Source organism: Microcaecilia unicolor, chromosome 2, assembly GCF_901765095.1.
Source record: "Microcaecilia unicolor chromosome 2, aMicUni1.1, whole genome shotgun sequence".
Lineage (NCBI taxonomy): Eukaryota > Metazoa > Chordata > Amphibia > Gymnophiona > Siphonopidae > Microcaecilia > Microcaecilia unicolor.
In genome coordinates, this window is record NC_044032.1 from 441,088,615 (window position 1) to 441,108,997 (window position 20,383).

At 44.6% G+C, this 20,383-nt stretch overlaps 1 protein-coding gene across 4 annotated transcripts in view; it reads left to right on the plus strand.

Annotated features, from left to right (window-relative positions):
- LOXL3 (lysyl oxidase like 3) overlaps nucleotides 1-20,383 on the plus strand; it is a 117,572-nt gene that overhangs the window by 55,075 nt on the left and 42,114 nt on the right. For all 4 annotated transcript variants that reach the window (XM_030190868.1, XM_030190871.1, XM_030190869.1 and 1 more), the window contains one exon: nucleotides 14,966-15,120. In XM_030190868.1, the coding sequence (XP_030046728.1) occupies nucleotides 14,966-15,120 (155 nt within the window). The remainder of the gene's footprint in view (nucleotides 1-14,965; nucleotides 15,121-20,383) is intronic.

Below are 20,383 nucleotides of genomic sequence, written 5' to 3' on the forward strand. Positions count from 1 at the left end.
ACATCTGAGGAGCTGTAGATGGGTTAGTTCATTCTTCTGCAGTAGGGGCAGAATAACTAACAGCTATTATTACTCCTTGATCCCCCCACTCCAGAAATGCCCCCATGCCCCAACCCCAGAAGGGATCCACCCCCAGAGATAAACTCATACCACTACCTTGACACTACCCAAAAAACTTTCTGGTAGTCTACTGGACCCCCCCCCCCCCCCTCACACACACACCAAGTCCCCCTTAATACCACAAAAATACATCCTTGGTATTCAAGTGGACCCTGGGTCCCCCAGGAAACCCTCCTCCACATACCTTGATCAAAAGGCAGAAGCAATGTCCACCCTCTCATGCCTATGAGCTGCCATCTTCCAAAATGGCTGCACCTGACCCTGTGTATTCATCCTGGACCTGGAATGCACTGCAAAGGGTTAGCTGGGCAGAGAAAGTATGTACATAAATGCCAATGCCCTTCTCTAGCCTGCCTCTGAATGCTCCCAGGGATATACATGTTTATATACTTATACTCAGTCTTTATTGGAACACTTCAGTGTGAGCAGTTAGACACTGTCTCTCCCTCCTCATTTTATTAGGACCCCTAAATTCTGCAAAACAAATATAAACTCAGGGAGACCATAACAACTTCACATCCCTTTCTTAAACATCTGTATATAAACTTTAATAGACTGGTAGACTAACATTGGTTATAAGCAGTGCTTTTTTTGTGCCGGTACGCAACGGTACGGCGTACCGGCACCTTTTTTTTTTTTTTGCTCCCCCCCCCGCCCCCTGAGTCCATGTCCCGCACGCAGTGCCAGCCCCCATTTCCGGCCGCTGCTGCTTCTCCTGTTGAGCAGCAGCGGCCGCTACACAAAGAAAAAGATTTTAAAATAAACTTCAAACCTGGCTGAAACGCGGCACCCCGGCACTGTAGACAGCCATTAAGCATTGGCTGTTGCCCCGCAGCCGCTCCTCCTCTTGCCTCTACGTCACTGCGCTCCTCCGGGGTCTTCCTCCAGGGGCAGTGACGTAGAGGCAAGAGGAGGAGCGGCTGCGGGGCAACAACCAATGCCTAATGGCTGTCTACAGTGCCGGGGTGCCGCGTTTCAGCCAGCCAAGCCAGGTTTCAAATTTTTTTTTTTAATCTTCTTTTTCTTTGTGTAGCAGCCACTGCTGCTCAACAGGAGTAGCAGCAGCGGCCGGAAATAGGGGCTGGTGCCGCGTGCATCGCGACTTCGCGCTGTTCGCGGGAAACTTGGCAGGGAGAGGGAAACCAACAGAGGGAAGGATTGGGGAGAAAGAGGGAAACCAACAGAGGGAAGGATTGGGGAGAGAGAAAAAGAGGGAAAACAACAGAGGGAAGGATTGGGGAGAGAGAGGGAAAACAACAGAAGGAAGGATTGGGGAGAGAGAGGAAGAGGGAAAACAACAGAGGGAAGGATTGGGGAGAGAGAGGAAGAGGGAAAACAACAGAGGGAAGGATTGGGGAGAGAGGTGAAAAACAGATGGAAGAATTGGGGAGAGAGGGGAAAAACAGATGAAAGGATGGGGAGAGAGAGAGAAAAACACAGATGGAAGGATTGGGGAGAGAGGGAAAAACAGATGGAAGGATGGGGAAAGAGAAAGGGAAAACAGATGGAAGGATGGGGAGAGAGAGGGAAAAACAGATGGAAGGATGGGGAGAGAGAGAGAGAGAGAGAGAGGGAAAAACAGATGGAAGGATGGGGAGAGAGAGAGGGAAAACGGAAGGATAGGGAGAGAACGAGGGAAGACGCTGGATGGAAGAATGCAGAAAGAAATAGGGGAGACACTGGAAGGATGGGGAGAGAAAGCAGAGCTGCTGGATGGAAAAGGGGAATAGAGAAGACTGGAGAATAAGAGGAAGGGGCATGGGGAGAACAAGGGTGAGGAAAAGATGAAAAGCCACAGGTAGATGAAGGAAATTAAAGAATGGATAGTAAGAATGAATTAAATCTGGACAGAGAGAGAGCCTGAAAAATATTGAAGAAAGCAAAGAAAAAGGAGACAAAAATGACAAATGGCACAGAAGAGTTAAGCGAAAACAAGGAAAGGAGAATCACAGACTGGGACCAATATGGAAAGAAAAACAGTCACCAGACAACAAAGGTAGAAAGAAATCATTTTATTTTCATTTTAGTGTTTGTAATATGTCCAATTTGAGAATTTACATTGGCTGTCTTATTTTGCACTGGGTATACTGGAGCTGTAAGAGCTTACAGAGATTATTTATAATGAAAAAAAAAATCACGTTATTTTTTTCTCCTATAGTACTGTAATATTTTCAATGATGTCTGTTTATATGCGCCATGGCTGGTGTAGGGGGTGTGGTTAATGTGGGTGTGGCTATCATAGGGGTGGAGCCATATGTGGTGACCCCGCCCATAATGAGTACCGGCACCTTTTTTTGTACAAAAAAAGCACTGGTTATAAGTTACCAATTCCAGAAGGAAAGTTTTAGGCCAGTCTTGGATTTGTGACAATCCTATCCTGGTGCATTATGGAATCTACAGCAGTGGTTTCAAAGGATAGAACTGGAGACTACAAATTCCATAGTTCATTGGAAATGTAAGTTGAAAACCAGGACTACTACTACTACTACTATTTAGCATTTCTATAGTGCTACAAGGCCTACGCAGCGCTGCAGAAACATAGAAGAAAGACAGTCCCTGCTCAAAGAGCTTACAATTTAATAGACAAAAAATAAAGTAATCAAATCAATTAATGTGTACAGGGAGGAGAGGAGGGTAGGTGGAGGCAAGTGGTTATAAGTGTTTACAAGTCAAAAGCAATGTTAAAGAGGTGGGCTTTCAGTCTAGATTTATGTTTCAACATTTTTATTAAGATCCAACTGACACAGTGCAAACATTACACCATTCACAAGAAATACAAACATAGGCTTGCAGTAAGTTCACACCCTCCAATACTATTCCATATTCTATGGGATTTTTTACATGTATAGAACACTCAAGAGTAATTCAATGTAAATTTATGTTTTAGGTGTCATCCCCTTTTCCCCTATCCCCCTCCCCCCACCCCCCTCCCAAGAATCCATCCCCCACCCACATCAATGCAACTAAAGATTCTCCAGAAGGAGGCACATTTACATCCAAATCATACATTGTATACCTTCCCCCCTCCGTTATATTCTCCCTCCCCCCCCCCCCCCAAAAAAAAAAAAAAAAAAAAAATTATAAGCCGTTTAACACTGAACTGCGCGCGCGTGGAGTCAGAGACTGGATATAGGAACCCCAAGTCTCCAGAAACTGTGACCTCTTCTTCTGTGAGGGTCCCACCGCCCTTCGCTCGTGCAATAGAAGACTGTGAAATCTGTTCCTCCAATGCCAAAAATCAGGTGGGTCCGCAGAGACCCACCCATGCATAATCACTTTTTTCCCCATCAAACAGGCCCTGCGAATCAGCTGCCTCGAGCCCCTCTTCTGGAAGGCAAAAAGCTCATATTTATCAAATAGTATCCCCAGAGGCGTAAAACTTATTCGAGACTGTACCAACCCCTCCAGATATTCTATGATCTGATGCCAGTATTTTTGTGTGGCAGTGCAACCCCAAAGACAGTGGTACAGTGTGCCTTCCTGCCTCCGACACTTAGAGCAGAGTGGATCAGGCACCCCTCCCATCTTATACAGCTGCGTCTTGGTCATATAAGCCCTGTGTAGGATTCGGAATTGGCATTCCCGCAGACTCGCATTTACTGAGATCTCCGGGATTCGGGACACCAACTTTGTGTAGTCTAAAGTCAATCCGGGTCTCTGCATGTCACGGGCCCATCGAGTGGTGATTGCTTCGGTCTGTCTCTGCGGGTTTATTACCCATAGAAGCTTATGTAGACTCGAAATTGAGGGCCGCTGTCCCGGGGTCTCCTTAAAGAACTCTCTGACTTTCCTCCCATGTCCACAATACAACTGTTCCATGTTGAGAGACCGAATATAATGAGCTAATTGCTGGTATGCAAATTCATGACTGGCACTAATTCCTACCCCCAATGCTCCCAAGGTTAGAAGGCCACCCCTCGTCCCTAATACATGTTCTACCCTTGTTATTCCCAGTAGTGCCCATCTCCGAAATACCTGATTCTCAGATCCAGGCGTAAATGTTGGGTTTCCCTGCAACGGTAATAGATCAGATATATCCGCTCCCAAACCCCAGTACCTATTTAATTCCAGCCACACCTCCCTTATTGGTCTTAGCAACAAACTACCTCTAAATTGTGACGGTACCGAACTCTGCGGACCATGTAATAAATAGTGTAAGTGAAAGGGCGCAAAAAAAGCTTGCTCCAGTTTCCGCGGCGTATAATCATGTCTGTCCAGCAGCCAGTCACCCAAATGTCTTAGCAGACAAGCCTGATTATATTTTTGTATATCTGGCAGGCCAAAGCCTCCCACTTTCCAAGTGCCCATTAACAAATTCAGCGGCAGCTTAGACTTTTCCCCCCCCCAAACAAACTTTCGTAAGTGCTGGTTGAATTTCGTAATATCTTTATTTCGCAAACGCAGTGGAAGAACCTGCAGCATGTACAGCCATCTAGGGAACTCTGCCATGCGAAATAATTGGACTCTCCCATACAGCGACAGCGGCAGAATTGCCCATTTTTGTAGCCTAAGCTGCATATTCTCCAACAGCCGTGTATAATTAAGATTATAAAATTCCGTCGTCCTCATGGCTATCTGTACCCCCAGATATGTAAAACTCCCTTTGGCCCATTTTAAGGGGAACCCACTCCGCCTTCACATCATCCCTTGCCGTTAGTGCCAAAGACTTGGAAAAGTTGAGTTTGAATCCAGCATAATCCCCATATTCCTTAAACAATTCTAACAGCGCCTGTAGAGATTTCTTAGGGTCCGTGATGTGTACCAAAATATCATCCGCAAAAGCTGAGATCTTAAAACCCATCTCTCTCCATTTTACTCCTGCAATTTCCGGATGCGACTCAATCTCTCGTACCAAGGGGTCCAAAGTCAGAACAAACAGCAATGGGGAGAGCGGACACCCCTGTCTTACCCCTCTTCGAACCTGGAATTCCCGTGATTTCTCTCCATTAATCCACAGGAACGCCCGAGGATCAACATACAGCGCTCCCACCGCAGTGCGGAAGAAACCCTCGATGCCCACCCTCTGCATCACAGCAAATAAGAACTGCCACGCCACCCTATCAAAGGCCTTCTCTGCGTCGAAACTTATCAGCAGAGAAGGCCGTCCCTGTTCCTCCACCTTCTCCAAGGAAGCAATAAGGGCCCTCATGTTACTTACCACCGATCTACCCCTCACAAACCCCACTTGTGGCGACGCTACCAAACCAGGGAGCACCCGCGCCAGTCTGTTAGCGAGAATTTTCGCATACAATTTAGCATCGCAATTTAACAGCGAAATTGGTCTATAGGAACCCATATCTTCTGGGTTTTTCCCCGGTTTCAACAACACGATCATTTTTGCTTTGGTAAAAGACTCCGGGACCTTACCAGAAAGCGCTATGGAGTTAAACAGATTTAACAAAGGCGGAGCTACCTGTTCATACATCAGTTTGTAAAAGGCTATACTATAGCCATCAGGCCCTGGTGCCTTATGAATATCACTCTGTTGCAAAGCTAATATTAATTCCCCCTCCTCTATGGGGGCATTAAGAATTTCTTTCTGTGGTGTCGCCAACTCTGGCAGGTCAATATTATCCAGAAATAACATACTATCAGGTATTATATCTGTATCTGCTTCATACAGGTTTGCATAATAATTTCGAAAACTTTCGACTATGTCCTGCTCAAGCCTATGCACTCTACCATCCGGGTTTTGCACCTGCAGGATCCGGGATATCCCCCTTGACCCTCTGGCAAACCGGCCCAACAAGTGCCCTGCCTTGTTCCCATACATAAACAACTGATGTTTATAATACATAGTCGATTTGTATGCCCTCTCCTGCAAGAGCTCATTTAATGCCCTCTGAGACTCCAAGTACACCAATTTCTGTTTCTCTGTCTGGACCCTCCCATAGCTCCGCCGCTGCACCCGAACCTCCCTTTCCAAGCGCAAGATCTCCTGATCCCTGTGCCTCCTTTTCCATGCTCTATATGCGATTATTTCTCCTCTCAGCACCGCCTTTGCGGCTTCCCAATATAACCCATGTTGTTCTATATGACCCTTATTGTGGAGTGCATATTCCCTCCACTTTCCCTGAAGATGTTCCTGAAATTTTGCATCTCGGTAAAGCTCAAATGGGAAGGACCACCCCCCATAACTCCTCTTACTCCCCGCTATTTCCAGTGTTACCCATACTGGTGAATGATCTGAAATTTCTCCTGGCCCAATCTCCGCTGCCACAGTTTTAGAGAAGAGTGACCTTGAAATGAATATATAATCAATCCTAGATGAAGATAAATGGGCTCTGGACAAGTGTGTGTAATCTCTACACCCCGGATGGAGCACCCTCCACACATCTATCAATTCAAGGGTAGTGCACAAAAACGGCAATCCCTTGGAATAGAATCTCTGCCCCAAGCCCCCCTGACTTGTCTTGTCCAATTTTGGGTCGTAGACCATGTTAAAATCCCCCCCTAGGACCACCGGTCCCTGCTGGTAAGGGGCTAGCAGTGTCACGATTTCTGAATAAAAGTTTTTATCATAGACATTGGGCGCATATATATTACAAAAAGTGTAGGAGGCCCCTCCCAACTCTGCCTCGACCAACACATATCTACCCATAGAACTTCTCTTTACTGTTTTGATATTTAATTGCAACCCCTTCCTGAATAGGATCAGTACTCCAGCCTTCTTTTTGTGTGCTGGGGATCCAATTACAGCTTCTACCCAGCCCTGCTTAAATTTATCCTGCTCTATGGAAGTCAAATGTGTTTCTTGAAGGAATGCTATGTCCACCGCATGGCGCCTCAGAGCCTGCTGAATTTTTTTCCTCTTTATGGGCGATGAGACCCCCCCCACATTCCAAGACATTAACTTAACCTGCCCCAGCGCTCCAAGTTAAGGCTTTTCTCAATTTGTTCAATTGTCTAATGTATGGAGAGAGCACCCCCCAGCCCTCAGGTACTCCCTCGTCTAGCCACCAGATGATCCTTTGCCTCCCCCCAGCGCACGCAGTCAGTCCACCATGAATATAAACTGTCCCAAAAACAAACCCCAAAAAACCCCAGAACTCCCCCCCTCGCCCTCCCCCTTTTGTACCCCCCATTCTCACCAACCATCCGGAGTCCTTCCGGAACACTTCCATTCTGGGCCTGAAGCCACCCTATTCAACTATATCCTACCCGCCTCCATCCCCCATCTTCCCCCCTCCCATATATAAGCGGCTGACAGTTCTCACTGTCCAAATCTCATATCCCTCCATCCCAGCTCTCCTTCAATGCATTCGAAAGACATGACCCATGCATTATTTATGAGAGAGCCATAGACACTTTCCATCCACTGCCCTCCTATTCACTTCTATTCCACTCCTCCCATCCTCCTTCCCTGTCCCAACCTTTTATATTCCCTCCTAACACATGCATACCACACCCCCTCTATTCATACTCATCCTCATCAACCATCCATTTATCCTGAATACAAATAACTCTTTCCTATAATCCCCCCTATTCAGATCCTTAGGAGCCCCAACAAACATCTCCCCCCTACTTCTGTCTTTATCTTACAGGAGACCTGCGACAGCCTGAGACATACTCTAAGGACTTCCCTCCAGTCCCCTCTATCAAGAGAAAACCCTCAAGCTCAAGTCTAAATGGTTCATTACTTCCCAGGTTAATCAATCAATACAAACGCCCCACCACATTTTGCATCTGCTGCCTATAATAACTTCTTACGAATGTCCAGCTATACCAGCTTTTCCTCTTCCTGCTTTATCTCCCGATTTCCAGTGTCTCTTAAATCTCAGCTGGCTTGTAGATTCTTATCATGTTGCTAACGACAGTTCCTGCCTATGTGAACTGCCGACCTTATCAGCTGCCTATTGTCTTAACACTTCGGCAATTTGCTCCTTCACAGTCCACTGTCAGTAGAATGATTTCCTGGGCTCAAAACTCCCTAATACAAGGTGGAAACAACTGCTTCAAACGAAACTTGGCATCAGGGTTCTCACCAAACTACAACTTAAATCAACTGCTGTCTCGAAGTTTAACTTGCTGGTCCGTCTGTCTACTGCAGACTCAGCTGCTACCTCTCTGTTGTCTGCTCGCATGTCCAACAGTTCTGCTTTCACTCTGGTGCAGCTCTCTTTTTGACCACTTCCTCCAGATAACCATTAGCGTCTTCCACTCGTTCAAAAAATAACACCTTGTCTTGTTCCATAACTTTCAGTTTCGCTGGATACAAGAGGCTGAAACGAATCTTGTGTGCAAAAAGTGCCGAGCATGCTGGTACAAATGCCCTCCGAGCTGCAGCTACTTTGGTCGAATAGTCCTGAAAACAAAGGACTTTGTTGTTCTGATATTTCAGGTGGTTGCCTCCCCGCAGCGATTGTAAAATTTTTTGCTTGTGGGCATCATTAAGCACTTTAAGGATTGTCACTCTGGGGCGAGTTTCAACTGCCCTTCGCGGCCCCAGCCTGTGTGCTCTCTCTATACGGAGCTCCCCCACCAACTCCGGTAACTTCGCTGCCTCCGGTATCCATTTTTCAAGAAAACTTCTGAGGTCTTTCTCTCCCAGGGACTCCGGTAGACCTACCAACCGGAGGTTGTTCCGTCTTGCACGATTCTCAATGTCTTCTAACCGTTCCTCCAATTCAGTGACTCGCTTTAGCAGTGCGGGGGTATCACCAGACAGCTTCTGCACCGTGTCTTCAACACTGCTGACTCGCTGCTGTACCTCCCGCAGGTCTGTCACGATGGTTGCGTATCTCTCCTCCATGCTGTTTAATTTGTCCAATATTTTTTGAAATTTGTCATCAACCGACAATTCCACTGCCTCCGACACTTCCCGTATAATCTCCGCTGCCCATTGCGAGCTCGGAGTCGGAGACGGCGGCTGGCTCTTGTCCGCCATTTTAGCCTCCGCTCCGCGCCCTTTCTCTCGGCTCTCTTTTTTCAGTGTCTTGGACGCCATACCTCTCGATTTCTCTCCTTTTGTGTGTCTCGCTCTCCTTGTTCAATCTTAACCGCTTGCTAATTGCTTTTCGGGGGGATATCAGCTGATTCTGATCAATGGCTCTTTCGGGCGCTTCAGAGCAGTGAGATCAGGCGTCCTCACTCCTCCATAGCCCAACCGGAAGTTTTCAGTCTAGATTTAAAGGTGGCCAAGGATGGGGCAAGACTTAGGGGCTCAGGAAGTTTATTCCAGGTGTAGGGTGCAGCGAGACAGAAGGCGCGAAGTCTGGAGTTGGCAGTAGTGGAGAAGGGAACAGATAAGAAGGATTTATCCATGGAGCGGAGTGCACGGGAAGGGGTGTAGGGAAGGACGAGTGTGGAGAGATACTGGGGAGCAGCAGAGTGAGTACTGGCCAAAAAGTCTCCCTCCTGGTACTGGGTAACTTGGCAGCTCCAGATTATTAGGGGTTATTCTGTCACATAATTCCTGAATGACATTATACCTATAAATTTATTCTTACAAAGTGTTTCACCTTGTGTAATGATACAACCTCCATGACTATTTTCAGTTAATGGTTTCATAGCCTTAATTGGCAGGTACCAGCAGGATCCAGTATAGCTCAGTCTTTCTGTTCTGGTGTTATATTTAAGCCCACTTGTGATTGATGCTGGATAAAGATGTTGAAGCTCCTGTGGAACTGATTTCTCTGGTACAGAGGCACCTGCAAAACATCTTCTCAGTCTCTCTGCACTATGTATGAATGAACTTGTAGCAGTAAGGTTTGTAGCCAACTGTAGTGCTCCACTCTTTCTCTATGTATTGCTCTCACCTAATCACCTGTGTGTAGAAAGAGATCGAGCCATATAGGGGTGACCCTAGAGCAGTGATTCTCAACCCAGTCCTCAGGACATACCCAGCTAGTCAGGGTTTTAGGATTTCCTCAATGAATGTGCATGACACAGATCTGCATGCACTGCCTCCATTCTATACAAATCTATCTCATGCATATTCATAGTGGAGATCCTGAAAGCCCGACTGGCTGAGTGTGTCCTCAGGCCCGGGTTGAGAACCCCTGCTCTAGAACCTTTCATCTGCCTTTTTAGCATAGATTTCACACTTCTTGATAATCTGGAAATTTGGTCACTTCAGTTGCAATGAGTGTAAAGTTAAGCTGACAACCCATTAATGGCCCTGGTGGTCTTTCTGTACTGGCTGTGGTTGAAGTAGTCTGCACTAGCCATGGTTGCTTTTGCTTAAGTATCATTTGAGTGGTTTGGAACACCTGCTCAATCCATTTGTTTGTTGGTATTGGCAGCGAGGATTTGTGGTGATCACTTACATGTGCAAATTCTTCGCACAGAGTTGGAAGTAAACTATGGTCTGTTGTCTGTTACTAAGGTTTGAGGCAGACCAAACCTTGGAAAGATACCCTGTAGTTTGACTCTAATAGCAGCAGTGATGGTTAAAGGGAACTGTAAGATTTCACTCCAGTGAGAGTTGTGGTAAACTGCTGCTAAGACATATTTTCCAGAAAATTCACATAAGCTTGCGTCGGTCTTTGCCCGGGATGATCCAAGAACTGGATGTTATGAGAAGTTCCTTCTCTTAGTCCAGCCTATTTGCATTTCATGACTGGCAGCATATAACACCCTCTGAATCCTGTCAGCCAGAGGGAAACTTTTGCTTTGTGCCAGCACATTAGGGCCCATGAAACTCAGCCTGGCTATGGACTGAATTTAAGGTTCATAATACAGGGTTCCAGAAGGAGCTCTTGGGGCTGTCTCCCAGCCTAGGACCAATGCTTCAGTGCCAGATTAGAGGCCAGGAGAGGTTAAGCAGGGATATTCAAGAGCACTTAATTGGACAGCCCGCTAAATACTCCCGCTAACTAGCCATCCCCTAACAAGCCTGGGGGGAGGGGAGGGGAAGAGTGTCTTTTAAATATAGGAAATAGAAAATGAAGGCTCATGGCAGCAGGATCCTAGGCATGATTCAAATTCCTTAAAATGTATTTTAAGGACTTATATCAGGTTATTGTCTTAGAATAAAGAATTCAAATTTTTGGTTAGTTAATGAATGTTTGTTATGTTATTAAGTATGATGTCTACCAGTTTATTAAGTTACAGTTTTAAAATGATGACATTTTTAATAAAATAATTAAAAGCACAGATCAAGTTGTACCAACAGGTCAAATGAATGAAAAACATGCACAGATCAATTATCTTTACATATTTATCTACCGCGAGATAATTTAGGATACATTTCAAAATCTTCAGATCAGTCATTGAGATTGGAAGGTATTCTGTGTGTCTTCTTTCTGTCTGTGGTGACACAATTCTAGTAGGATCATATAGGGCAGTAGAGTTTCAGTCTCTCAGAGCAATTAGATGTTCAGAGATATGCAGGCTGCAAGAAGGGCAGGCTAGCGGTGAAGCCATTAGGCAATAGTGATGATAAAGATGATGGTTATGATGTCCATGCCAGGATTCTTCTCTCAAAGCCCTTGTGATGGCTTTGAATGATATTGAGAAGTACATATGGTGAATCTTTTATGTTGGAGTGTCAATATTAAGCTCCATTCTAGTGCTTGCTTGGAGACATGTGTCAATAATTTTCCAACCCATCAGACATTGCTTATTTGTGGAAAGCTTAAGTAGGGAGGCCAGCTAGAGTCTTATATTATCTTCTGCTGTCCTACCTCATGCTGCCCTCCAAAGGCAAAAGGAACCATGTGGAAAAACTCATATTTTGAGAAAACCAGGAAAAATATATTTTAAAGTACATAAGTGTTGCCATACTGAGACAAGCCGAAGGTCCTTCAAGCCCAGTATCCTGCTTCCCACAGTGGCCAATCCAGGTCACAAGTACCTGGTAAGATCCCAGAGCAGTACAATACATTTTATGCTGCTTATCCCAGAAATAAGCAGTGGATTTTCCCAAGTCCATTTTAATAAGGAGACCCTACAGTTTAGACTGTTGGGGCAATAACATTGACTGAGCCAGAAGGAAGGGAGATAAATAGTTAATAGAGGTGAGGGTAGGAAAAAGATTGAATGGTTTGAAAGAAGGAGTTGAGAGGGTTAATGGTGAAGTGTGGGTTGGGTAGTAACAGGAGAGGAAGGGTGATTGGATGATAAGGGGAGGTGAGGATTGATGGTTGTCATAGGAACAGTTGTGGGTAAACAGAAGGGTTTTGGTGGTTTAAAATCATTATTTGGGTGGGCAGGAGCGGGTGAGGGTGGATGAGGGATTAGGATTTTGTGCCCTTCCCAACCCGCCCTGTGTTGTGTGGTTTGTCTTTAATTACAATGGATAGTTGGTGACATGTTGTGGGTTTATTATATAATAATGATTTTGGTGGGATGGTTATGGTGGGTATGTGAGTTTGGGTGGGGAATGGGAGGTCAGTAGCAGCTTTTGAGTCAGCCGGATATGTGGGGATAAAGAGGCACCAGATGTGGTTAAGTGAATATTGGTTAAAAGATATTTTGAGGGAAAAAGTAACTTGTGGGCGGAACCGCCACAAGTGAGATGTGGCTTGACGGCACCATGAGTCACATAGAATAGAGGGGTTAATTTTGGACAAGTCAGAGAGCCAGTTTCGTTACCGAATGGCTCTGAACTGTTAAACCGCTCTGGGAATGCTATCATTGGTATGGAAGAATTTAATGCATTGGGTAAAGGTTAAGTTATAGAACTGAGTTATATATTTATATATGGCTAATAAAGCTGCGGCCAAAATTTAATTCCAATGATGAGTTGTGGTATTATTATTTATAAATTAATAGATTGTAAGATGAGGACTGGATGATGTGCGAATGTCAATGTTATGGCTTATGTACTTTTCTTTTAGGAAGCTATCCAAACCTTTTTAAAACCCAACTAAGCTAACTGCTTCTACCACCTTCTCTGGCAATGAATTCCAAAATTTAATTACAAAGGCATTATAACATCCTCGTTTTTATTTTCCATTCCTTCCCTAATAATACCTAATATTCTATTTGCTGCCGCAGCACACTGAGCAGAAGATTTCAAAGTATCAGCGATGACTCATAGATCCTTGTCATTGACTCCTAATGTGGAACCTTGCATCACGTATCTATAGTTTGGGTTCCTCTTTCCCACATGCATCACTTTGCACTTGCTCACATTAAATATCATCTGCCATTTGGATGCCCAGTCTCCAAGTCTCGTAAGGACATCTTGCAATTTTTCACAATCCATTTGTGATTTAACAACTTTGAATAACTTTGTGTTGTTGGCAAATTTAATTACCTCACTAGTTATTCCCATAACTGCAGTAATTAGTTTATGCTGCCAGGCAAAGTTTCACAAAAAGGACTCTCTATAGAATTTAGTTCAAGCTGGATTACACACATGTATAACACTTGCTTCCCCAAAGTCAGATATGCCATTAACAGAATTTCGATAAAAATGTCACTTGCTTTCTTTTGCCATTGGAAGGCAGTATACTTCTGGGGTCAAATTGGGGAAAGGGAAGACACACTTTCAAGTTCCTGCCTCTGTAGATCTCACATCAGTTTTCCTCCTTCAGCAGCACTGTCACCCTCAATAATACAGTTTAGTCAGCCTGAATGTTCAACAATAAAACAACCTTTAGTTGAGATATTTTGATAAATTAATTCTGAACAAAATAACCATAAACTGACAAGATTCCAAAACAGAGTGTACAAGAGAGATAAGATAGAGACTATATCCCCCCCCCCCCCTCTAACATATAAATGCAATGGTCAGGAGGCAGGCCTAAAGAGTAGTGGGTCTTTTTCACTCTTTCTGGGGACACCCTCAGGTAGAGGTTGTGCAGAGGCTATCTTCAGAGGCTGCAGCAATCACTGGCTATCCATGTCTGGAAAATGATTCTGGGATGGGACCACACGTCAAGGGATCACTTATTATATTTACACTCCACTCTAAAAAAAAAATTTTTTAACCCCCCCCCCCCCAAAAAAAAAAAAACAACTGAGTATAGTCCAGAATTTGTTCCAAACCAAAGACATTTAGGGAGGGGTTGATGTTCAAAAGGGTTTAAATCGGGCAGATCTGATGTGAGTGTAACCGAGCACCAGCCAATATTCAGTGTGGTGCCCGGTTAAACTTGCCACATAAAGTTAGGACAACATTTTTTCTGTTCTAAATATATGTGCTTACCTAACCGGTTAGCAGTCTGAATATTGCTGCAATGCTCCACCCAGTCCCTGCCCCTGGCCCATCCCTACCTTTGCCAGTTAAGGATTAACCGTTTAGCAGCATTATTGAGTGGCACAGTCTGGTTAAGTGCCAGGAGCTTCTCCTGGCCGTTTTAATCGCTTTGAATATCAGGCCCAGAATACACAAGATGTGTATTAGGGTTACCATATGTCCGGTTTTACCTGGACATGTCCTCTTTTTGAGGACATGACCGGGCAACCGGGGGGGCAGGCTGGCGGGTGGGCCTGAACGTCAGCACTCAGCATTGCAAGGGGAACAGAATGCAGGGCAGCGTTCTGGGCAGGAAAGAAGAGGGGGCTCTTTCTTGCCCCGAAGAGGTCACTAGACCACCAAGGCAGTAGAGTAAGGTAAGGGGAGGGGAGGCTAGGACACCCTTAGGGGGATGTGATGGGGGGGGGGGTGAGATGGGGTGGGGTGATATGTGACAGGGGTGGGGCATCTGTCCTCTTTTTGGGGGGACCAAATATGGTAACCCTAGTGTGTACATCTGTGTAGATTTAGGAGTATAACCAACAAGTTGTAAGCAGATAAACAAGCATACGCCAGATAATTATACAGAATGATCTTTCTGGTCTTTCTCTCATTTAATGTGTCCTTCCATTGTGTCCTCCTGCAGCTCTTCCAATTCCACTCTGTTTGGTTTTCCCCCTTCCTCTGAGCCTGGTTTTCTTTCTTCATTTTTGACAGGAATGGGTCCTATCCACATGAACGAGGTGCAGTGCACAGGTACAGAGACATCACTGTGGAACTGTCAGTATAAGAACATCACGGAGGAGGACTGCAAGCATTCGGAAGATGCATCCGTGCGCTGTAACAGCCCCTACATGGGCTTTGAGACTACGGTCAGAGACCTTTCTTTCTTTCCTTTTCGGAGTTCCCTGGCTCTTCCACATACAGTAGCTCTGCACTATCAAGGACAGGCTGAGTCGCTCCTGGTTTTGCCCCACTGCAAGTACGCATGCACTGTTCTGGTTTTCCTAAGGATAGTAGGGTGGAGGTGGACAAAATCAGAAATGACTCAGCCCTGATTAACTGGAGTGATCTAGCAGTCCTATTTATAATTCCAAAATTACACACTTTACCACATATCTATAAACACTTTATACAGTTTACAACACATTATATAAGATACAGTTAAGATTTTAAAAAAATAGTACCAATTTAAACAAACTGCCTAAAGAAAATGTTTCAAACCCTGTATAAATTCACCACATCTAACTCCTCCTGCAGCTTATGTGACAGCCTATTCCATCAATTCATTACTGTCACTGAGAAGGCTCTCTCATGGGACCTTGTCAATCTCATTTCCTTTATTTATTCATTTATCAATTACTTCATTAATTATGCTTTAAAAAATCCCTTTCCTAAGAATTTGAGGTCAATTTTCAAATGAAACTTAGATGTTCAGTGCTGTATGGGATGTCTAAGTGCTGATTTAATGTCATTTTCCGTGGAAGAGCATGTATAACACGATATATGTATAGTTTTATACATACAGAAAAATAGGCATGGAAGTGGTGTTCTCGGGGCAGGACCCACTATGGGAGAAAGTCTATAAACGGTGCTCAGTTAGGCACCAGGAAGAATCTGCACTAATTGCTATTCTATAAAGGTCTCCATCTTGTACTCACTGAACAAAGCTAAAAGCTAAATGTCAATGTTAAAGTTCTTGTGAATGATTCTTATAACGCAAATTGAAATTGTGAAAAATCGCTTTGATACTAAAATGAGGAATAATAATGAAAAGCTGTATATATAAAAAAAAAATGAAAAATTTGTAAAAAGATTGGATTGATGAGGATTGCGTTGTCGCCCCTAAAAGATATGCTTGGCTCATTGAAATGTTTAGCCAAAATGGAGGTGGATACGCTAGTCTGATGGATCCTATTATGACTTTCTGATTCTGCTGACCTGTAGAATATAAGATAGAAGTGTGAAGAAGCTGAGCATATTGACAATATCAGCACGTGAAATTTACATTACAGTGTTGCACGTGACATTTACGTGTGTAAAATCTGTGGGATAAAAGGTGTAACATTTCTTTCAATTTGATAAACTGCCTTCCATCGGAGACATCAAGGCAGTGTACATAAAAACAGTTAACTAAAGGAGGTGCAGTGCAACAACAAGACTCAGTATAGGTAAAAAGTGAAGAGGCATACATGAGAACAAAAGGTTAACAATATAAATAGTAATGCCTACAAGTAGCAGTGATCACTAACAGAAACTACTAACTTAATATTAAAATTTAACAAGGTAAAAAAACCAGAAAGGGCAAAGGTAGTGGCTAAGAAAAAGAGAGGGAAAGGACGTGCCAGCCCAGCTCAGAAAGATTTAGAAAACAAATTGCACAAGTTCCTAAGATATTCATAAAAGAAACAAAACACTATGGATATGAAAGGATGCTGTGCAGGAGAAGAAAAGACATGAATGAAAAAAGAAAGGGTCCAATATTCAAAGGACCTATTCGCAGGCTGGTCGATATTCAAAACGATTTAACCAGCCAGAAACAACTGCTGACCGGTTAAATCGCTTGTTCAGAGCTTATTGCTGCTGAAGAGTAGCAGTTAATGCCTAAGTGAAAGCTGGCTATTTTGAGGTCCTTCGGAGGGCAGAGTCAGCACTTGGCCAATTAAGTGCAGATATTTAGCATTTAAATGGCCAGGGTAACCGCATAACTGGGACCAACAAGAACAAAAAAAAAAACCCTGAGTCTATTCTAGAATTTGTTCCAAAGCAAAGACATTTAGGGCCCCTTTTACAAAGCTGCTTTTCACAGCCCAGACCTGTCAAACAAACATGGGGCTTTACTTCCCCCTATGATCAGAGATAATAACATGCATAAATCTGCATGCTTTATCTCTGATCATGGGGGCAGTAAAGCCCCATGTTGTTCCAGCACTATTTGGAACAGTGTGGGGCTTTCGATCATCTGGGCATTACTGTCTTAGGCGAGGGGATGAGATTTGATATACTGCCTTTCTGTGGTTACAATCAAAGCAGTTTCTATATTATGTACAGGTACTTATTTTGTACCTGGGGCAATAGAGGGTTAAGTGACTTGTCCAGAGTCACAAGGAGCTGAAGTGCGAATTGAACCCAGTTCTCCAGGTTCTCAGCAGGGCTGCCAAGAGGGGGGGGGGGGGGCAGAGGGGACAAAATTCCCCAGACCCGGGCCTCCAAGGGGGTCCCGGCACTGCAGTCCCCTCCATCCGCCCCCTCTGTCCACTACTGGGCCGGGCCCCCCTGAATTCAAATCATAGCGCCTCACCTCAACCTCGCTCCGTGTGAAAGAAGCACAGCAGCGGCAGTCTGCAGATCGCGTCCCTTCAGGCCTTCCCTCCCTGTGTCCCGCCCTCGTCTGACGTAACTTGTACTAGGGCAGGACACAGGGAGGGAAGGCCCGAAGGGAGGCCATCTGCAGACTGCCGCTGCTGCGCTTCTTTCACACGGAGCGAGGTCGAGGTGAGGCACTATGATATGAATTCAGGGGGGCCTGGCCCTGTGGTGGACGGAGGGGGGCAGGTGGAGGGGGGGCGGCGCCGGGGGGCCTTGCCCCGGGTCCGGCCCAGTCTCTCAGAGGCCCTGGTTCTCAGGCTGTTACACTAACCATTAGACGACGACTCCACTCACAGCTTAGTGAAACTGGCTCTAAATCAGTGTTTTCTGAGAGTTATGCAAAATTTGTGCAAACTCTAGCCCATCCCTGCCATTCTCTCAAACTGCCCTTGCCCACTTGCTCATTCTGTATAAGCCTAATTCAACAGCTGGTCTCCTATTCCTTCCACCAGCACTGCCCTCAAGTTTAGCTGCTGTTAACTCTGGTTCCACACAGCCATCAGTGAATCTGAGCAGCTTGGTGCTATTCTCCTCTACTGTACCCCCAGATGGCATTGTTGCATGAGCCCTGGCACCATGCTGCTCTAAATGAGAGCCACACACAGCCAGAAGGAGCAGCTGCTACACGGGGGATGGTGCTAGCAGCCAGAACAAAACACATGCCAGAGTAGGGATAAGAAAACAGAATGAGGAAGAGGGGAGAGGAGAGTTTGACAGAGCACTGGAAGAACTGGTGTTTTTCCAGTATATATAACATTTTGTCATTATTTTTTTTTAAAGTAAAACAGAAGTATGAATAATCTACACCATGACCCCCATCCAGCACAAGAGCAAGCACTACAACAAATGTGCATCATGAGGGTGCCCTATATCAGCCAAACACAGTGTACAACTGGAGGATCAAAGAGCCAGAAGTTTCCATGTTCTTCCACCTGGTGCTGGGTGTTAACTATTGCACAACATTCCTGCTTGGCTTTTTGTTTTTTGTTTTTTAATTTTGGTCTGATGGTTTCCTTCTGCTCTATGGGTGATGTGATGTGATATACTTATTTAATATACTTTCCAGTTTTTTGAATTGGCCTATATTGGGGCTTAATTTGCAGACCCTGTAGGGTAGGGGGGGAACAGGGGAGGCTTATTCCACTTGTACCTAAGCCAGCCATTGTGACAATCCTTGGCATGGAACCACAGATCACGCTGTAACTCAATACTCATGTATCTGACCAAAAGATGATGATGTTAATTAATGGGTGAGTTTGCCTCCCCTTTTCCCCAGTCTCCCTCCCTGCGCTTTCTCTAACCACTCAAGAGCTATGAACACAGCTTCCATTGCATCCCCAGTACAGACTAGTCCAAAGAGCAGAAGCTGGACTCAGGCATCAATCCTAGACCTCTTGCAGAGGAGCGGATAGCTCTGTCACAAGTCATGGGGTAGGCTGCCTCTTGCCTCCTGCCTTACTTAACTATAGATAAGCAAAGAAGCATGTAATCAAGATGTGTTCTTTGCTTTGGTTAATTATAAAGCTTCCATCTCCAGAACACAGTGAAGTACCACAAAGGGAACAGAGAACAGAGGAAGCTGGGATTGTGAACCAGGAGAGAAGGGAGTCTGACTTAATGGATAAGTCAAAAACTGGTCAGAACTCTCCTATCCTCAACATCTTCTGTCATTATAATTAAAACATGTGTCCTATTATATAAAGGCAAGTTACCACTCCTCACTTACTAGACTCACTATTACTACTCACCTGTTATCCAGCTAAATGGCACTGACCGGTTTGAGTACATATTCAAATACCACTGCTAGTGTTTAAAAAACACAACCCATGCAGTTTAAATAGTGACCTGTTAGAAATAAGAGGGGAAATGAAATGTGAAAAAGGAAAAATAAGAATGAGTGTGTATATGAGGAAGAGAGAGAGAGAGAGAGAGAGTCAGTAAGGGGGTGGAGATAGAAAGCTAGGATGCCAATCTGAGAGAGGGAGAGACAGGTCACCTTCCTCTCCCCTAAACAAAGCAGGCAAACTATGCCCATCCCCTTATGTTTCCTCAGACACTAGCCTTTCTTCCTTTCCATTTACACTCTTATTTTTGCTTTTTCCTTTCTGATCATCTTTCCGTTGCTGTCACTGACTGCTTTGTTACTGTGCAGGCTTTGGTGCTGTGGAACAGAAGCAGGTTGAAAGTGATTTACTCTGTGGAAATTCAGTAGCTGAAGCAGTTGGTCACTTCTCTGGGCACTGGAGATGGATAGATATAATTGAAGTAACCAAGATGTTGGTGGTTGTCAGTCTGGATTTTAACCAGGGCTTCTCTCAGATTGAGCAGGCGACATGGATATCCTTTGCTGATCTCTTTTAAATTCCCTAAATCATGAAGGAACTATTTCTTCACCATGTCTTCCCTTCCATGTAAGAGGTATGTGGAGCATCACGGAAGGTACCCCATGCAGATAAAGCTGCATTCCTGTTGGCAAATGGCTATTTCATAATTGAAGCAGAAGAAATCACACATCTCAGCAATGGAATAAGGTGCAGAGCATGAAGCAAAAGACTAAGAGCCTTATTCTATAAAGGTTATGCTCCTAAATTTATGCTCCTAATTTATGAGCATAATTTATGCTCCTATATTATAAGCATAATCTATATTTTGGTGGAGCATAGAGTATGCTCATAATTTAGGAGCATACATTTTAGGAGCATAAATATAGGAGCATAACCTTTATAAAATAAGGCCCAAAATGCCTTCAGTAACCTAAAATGTGCG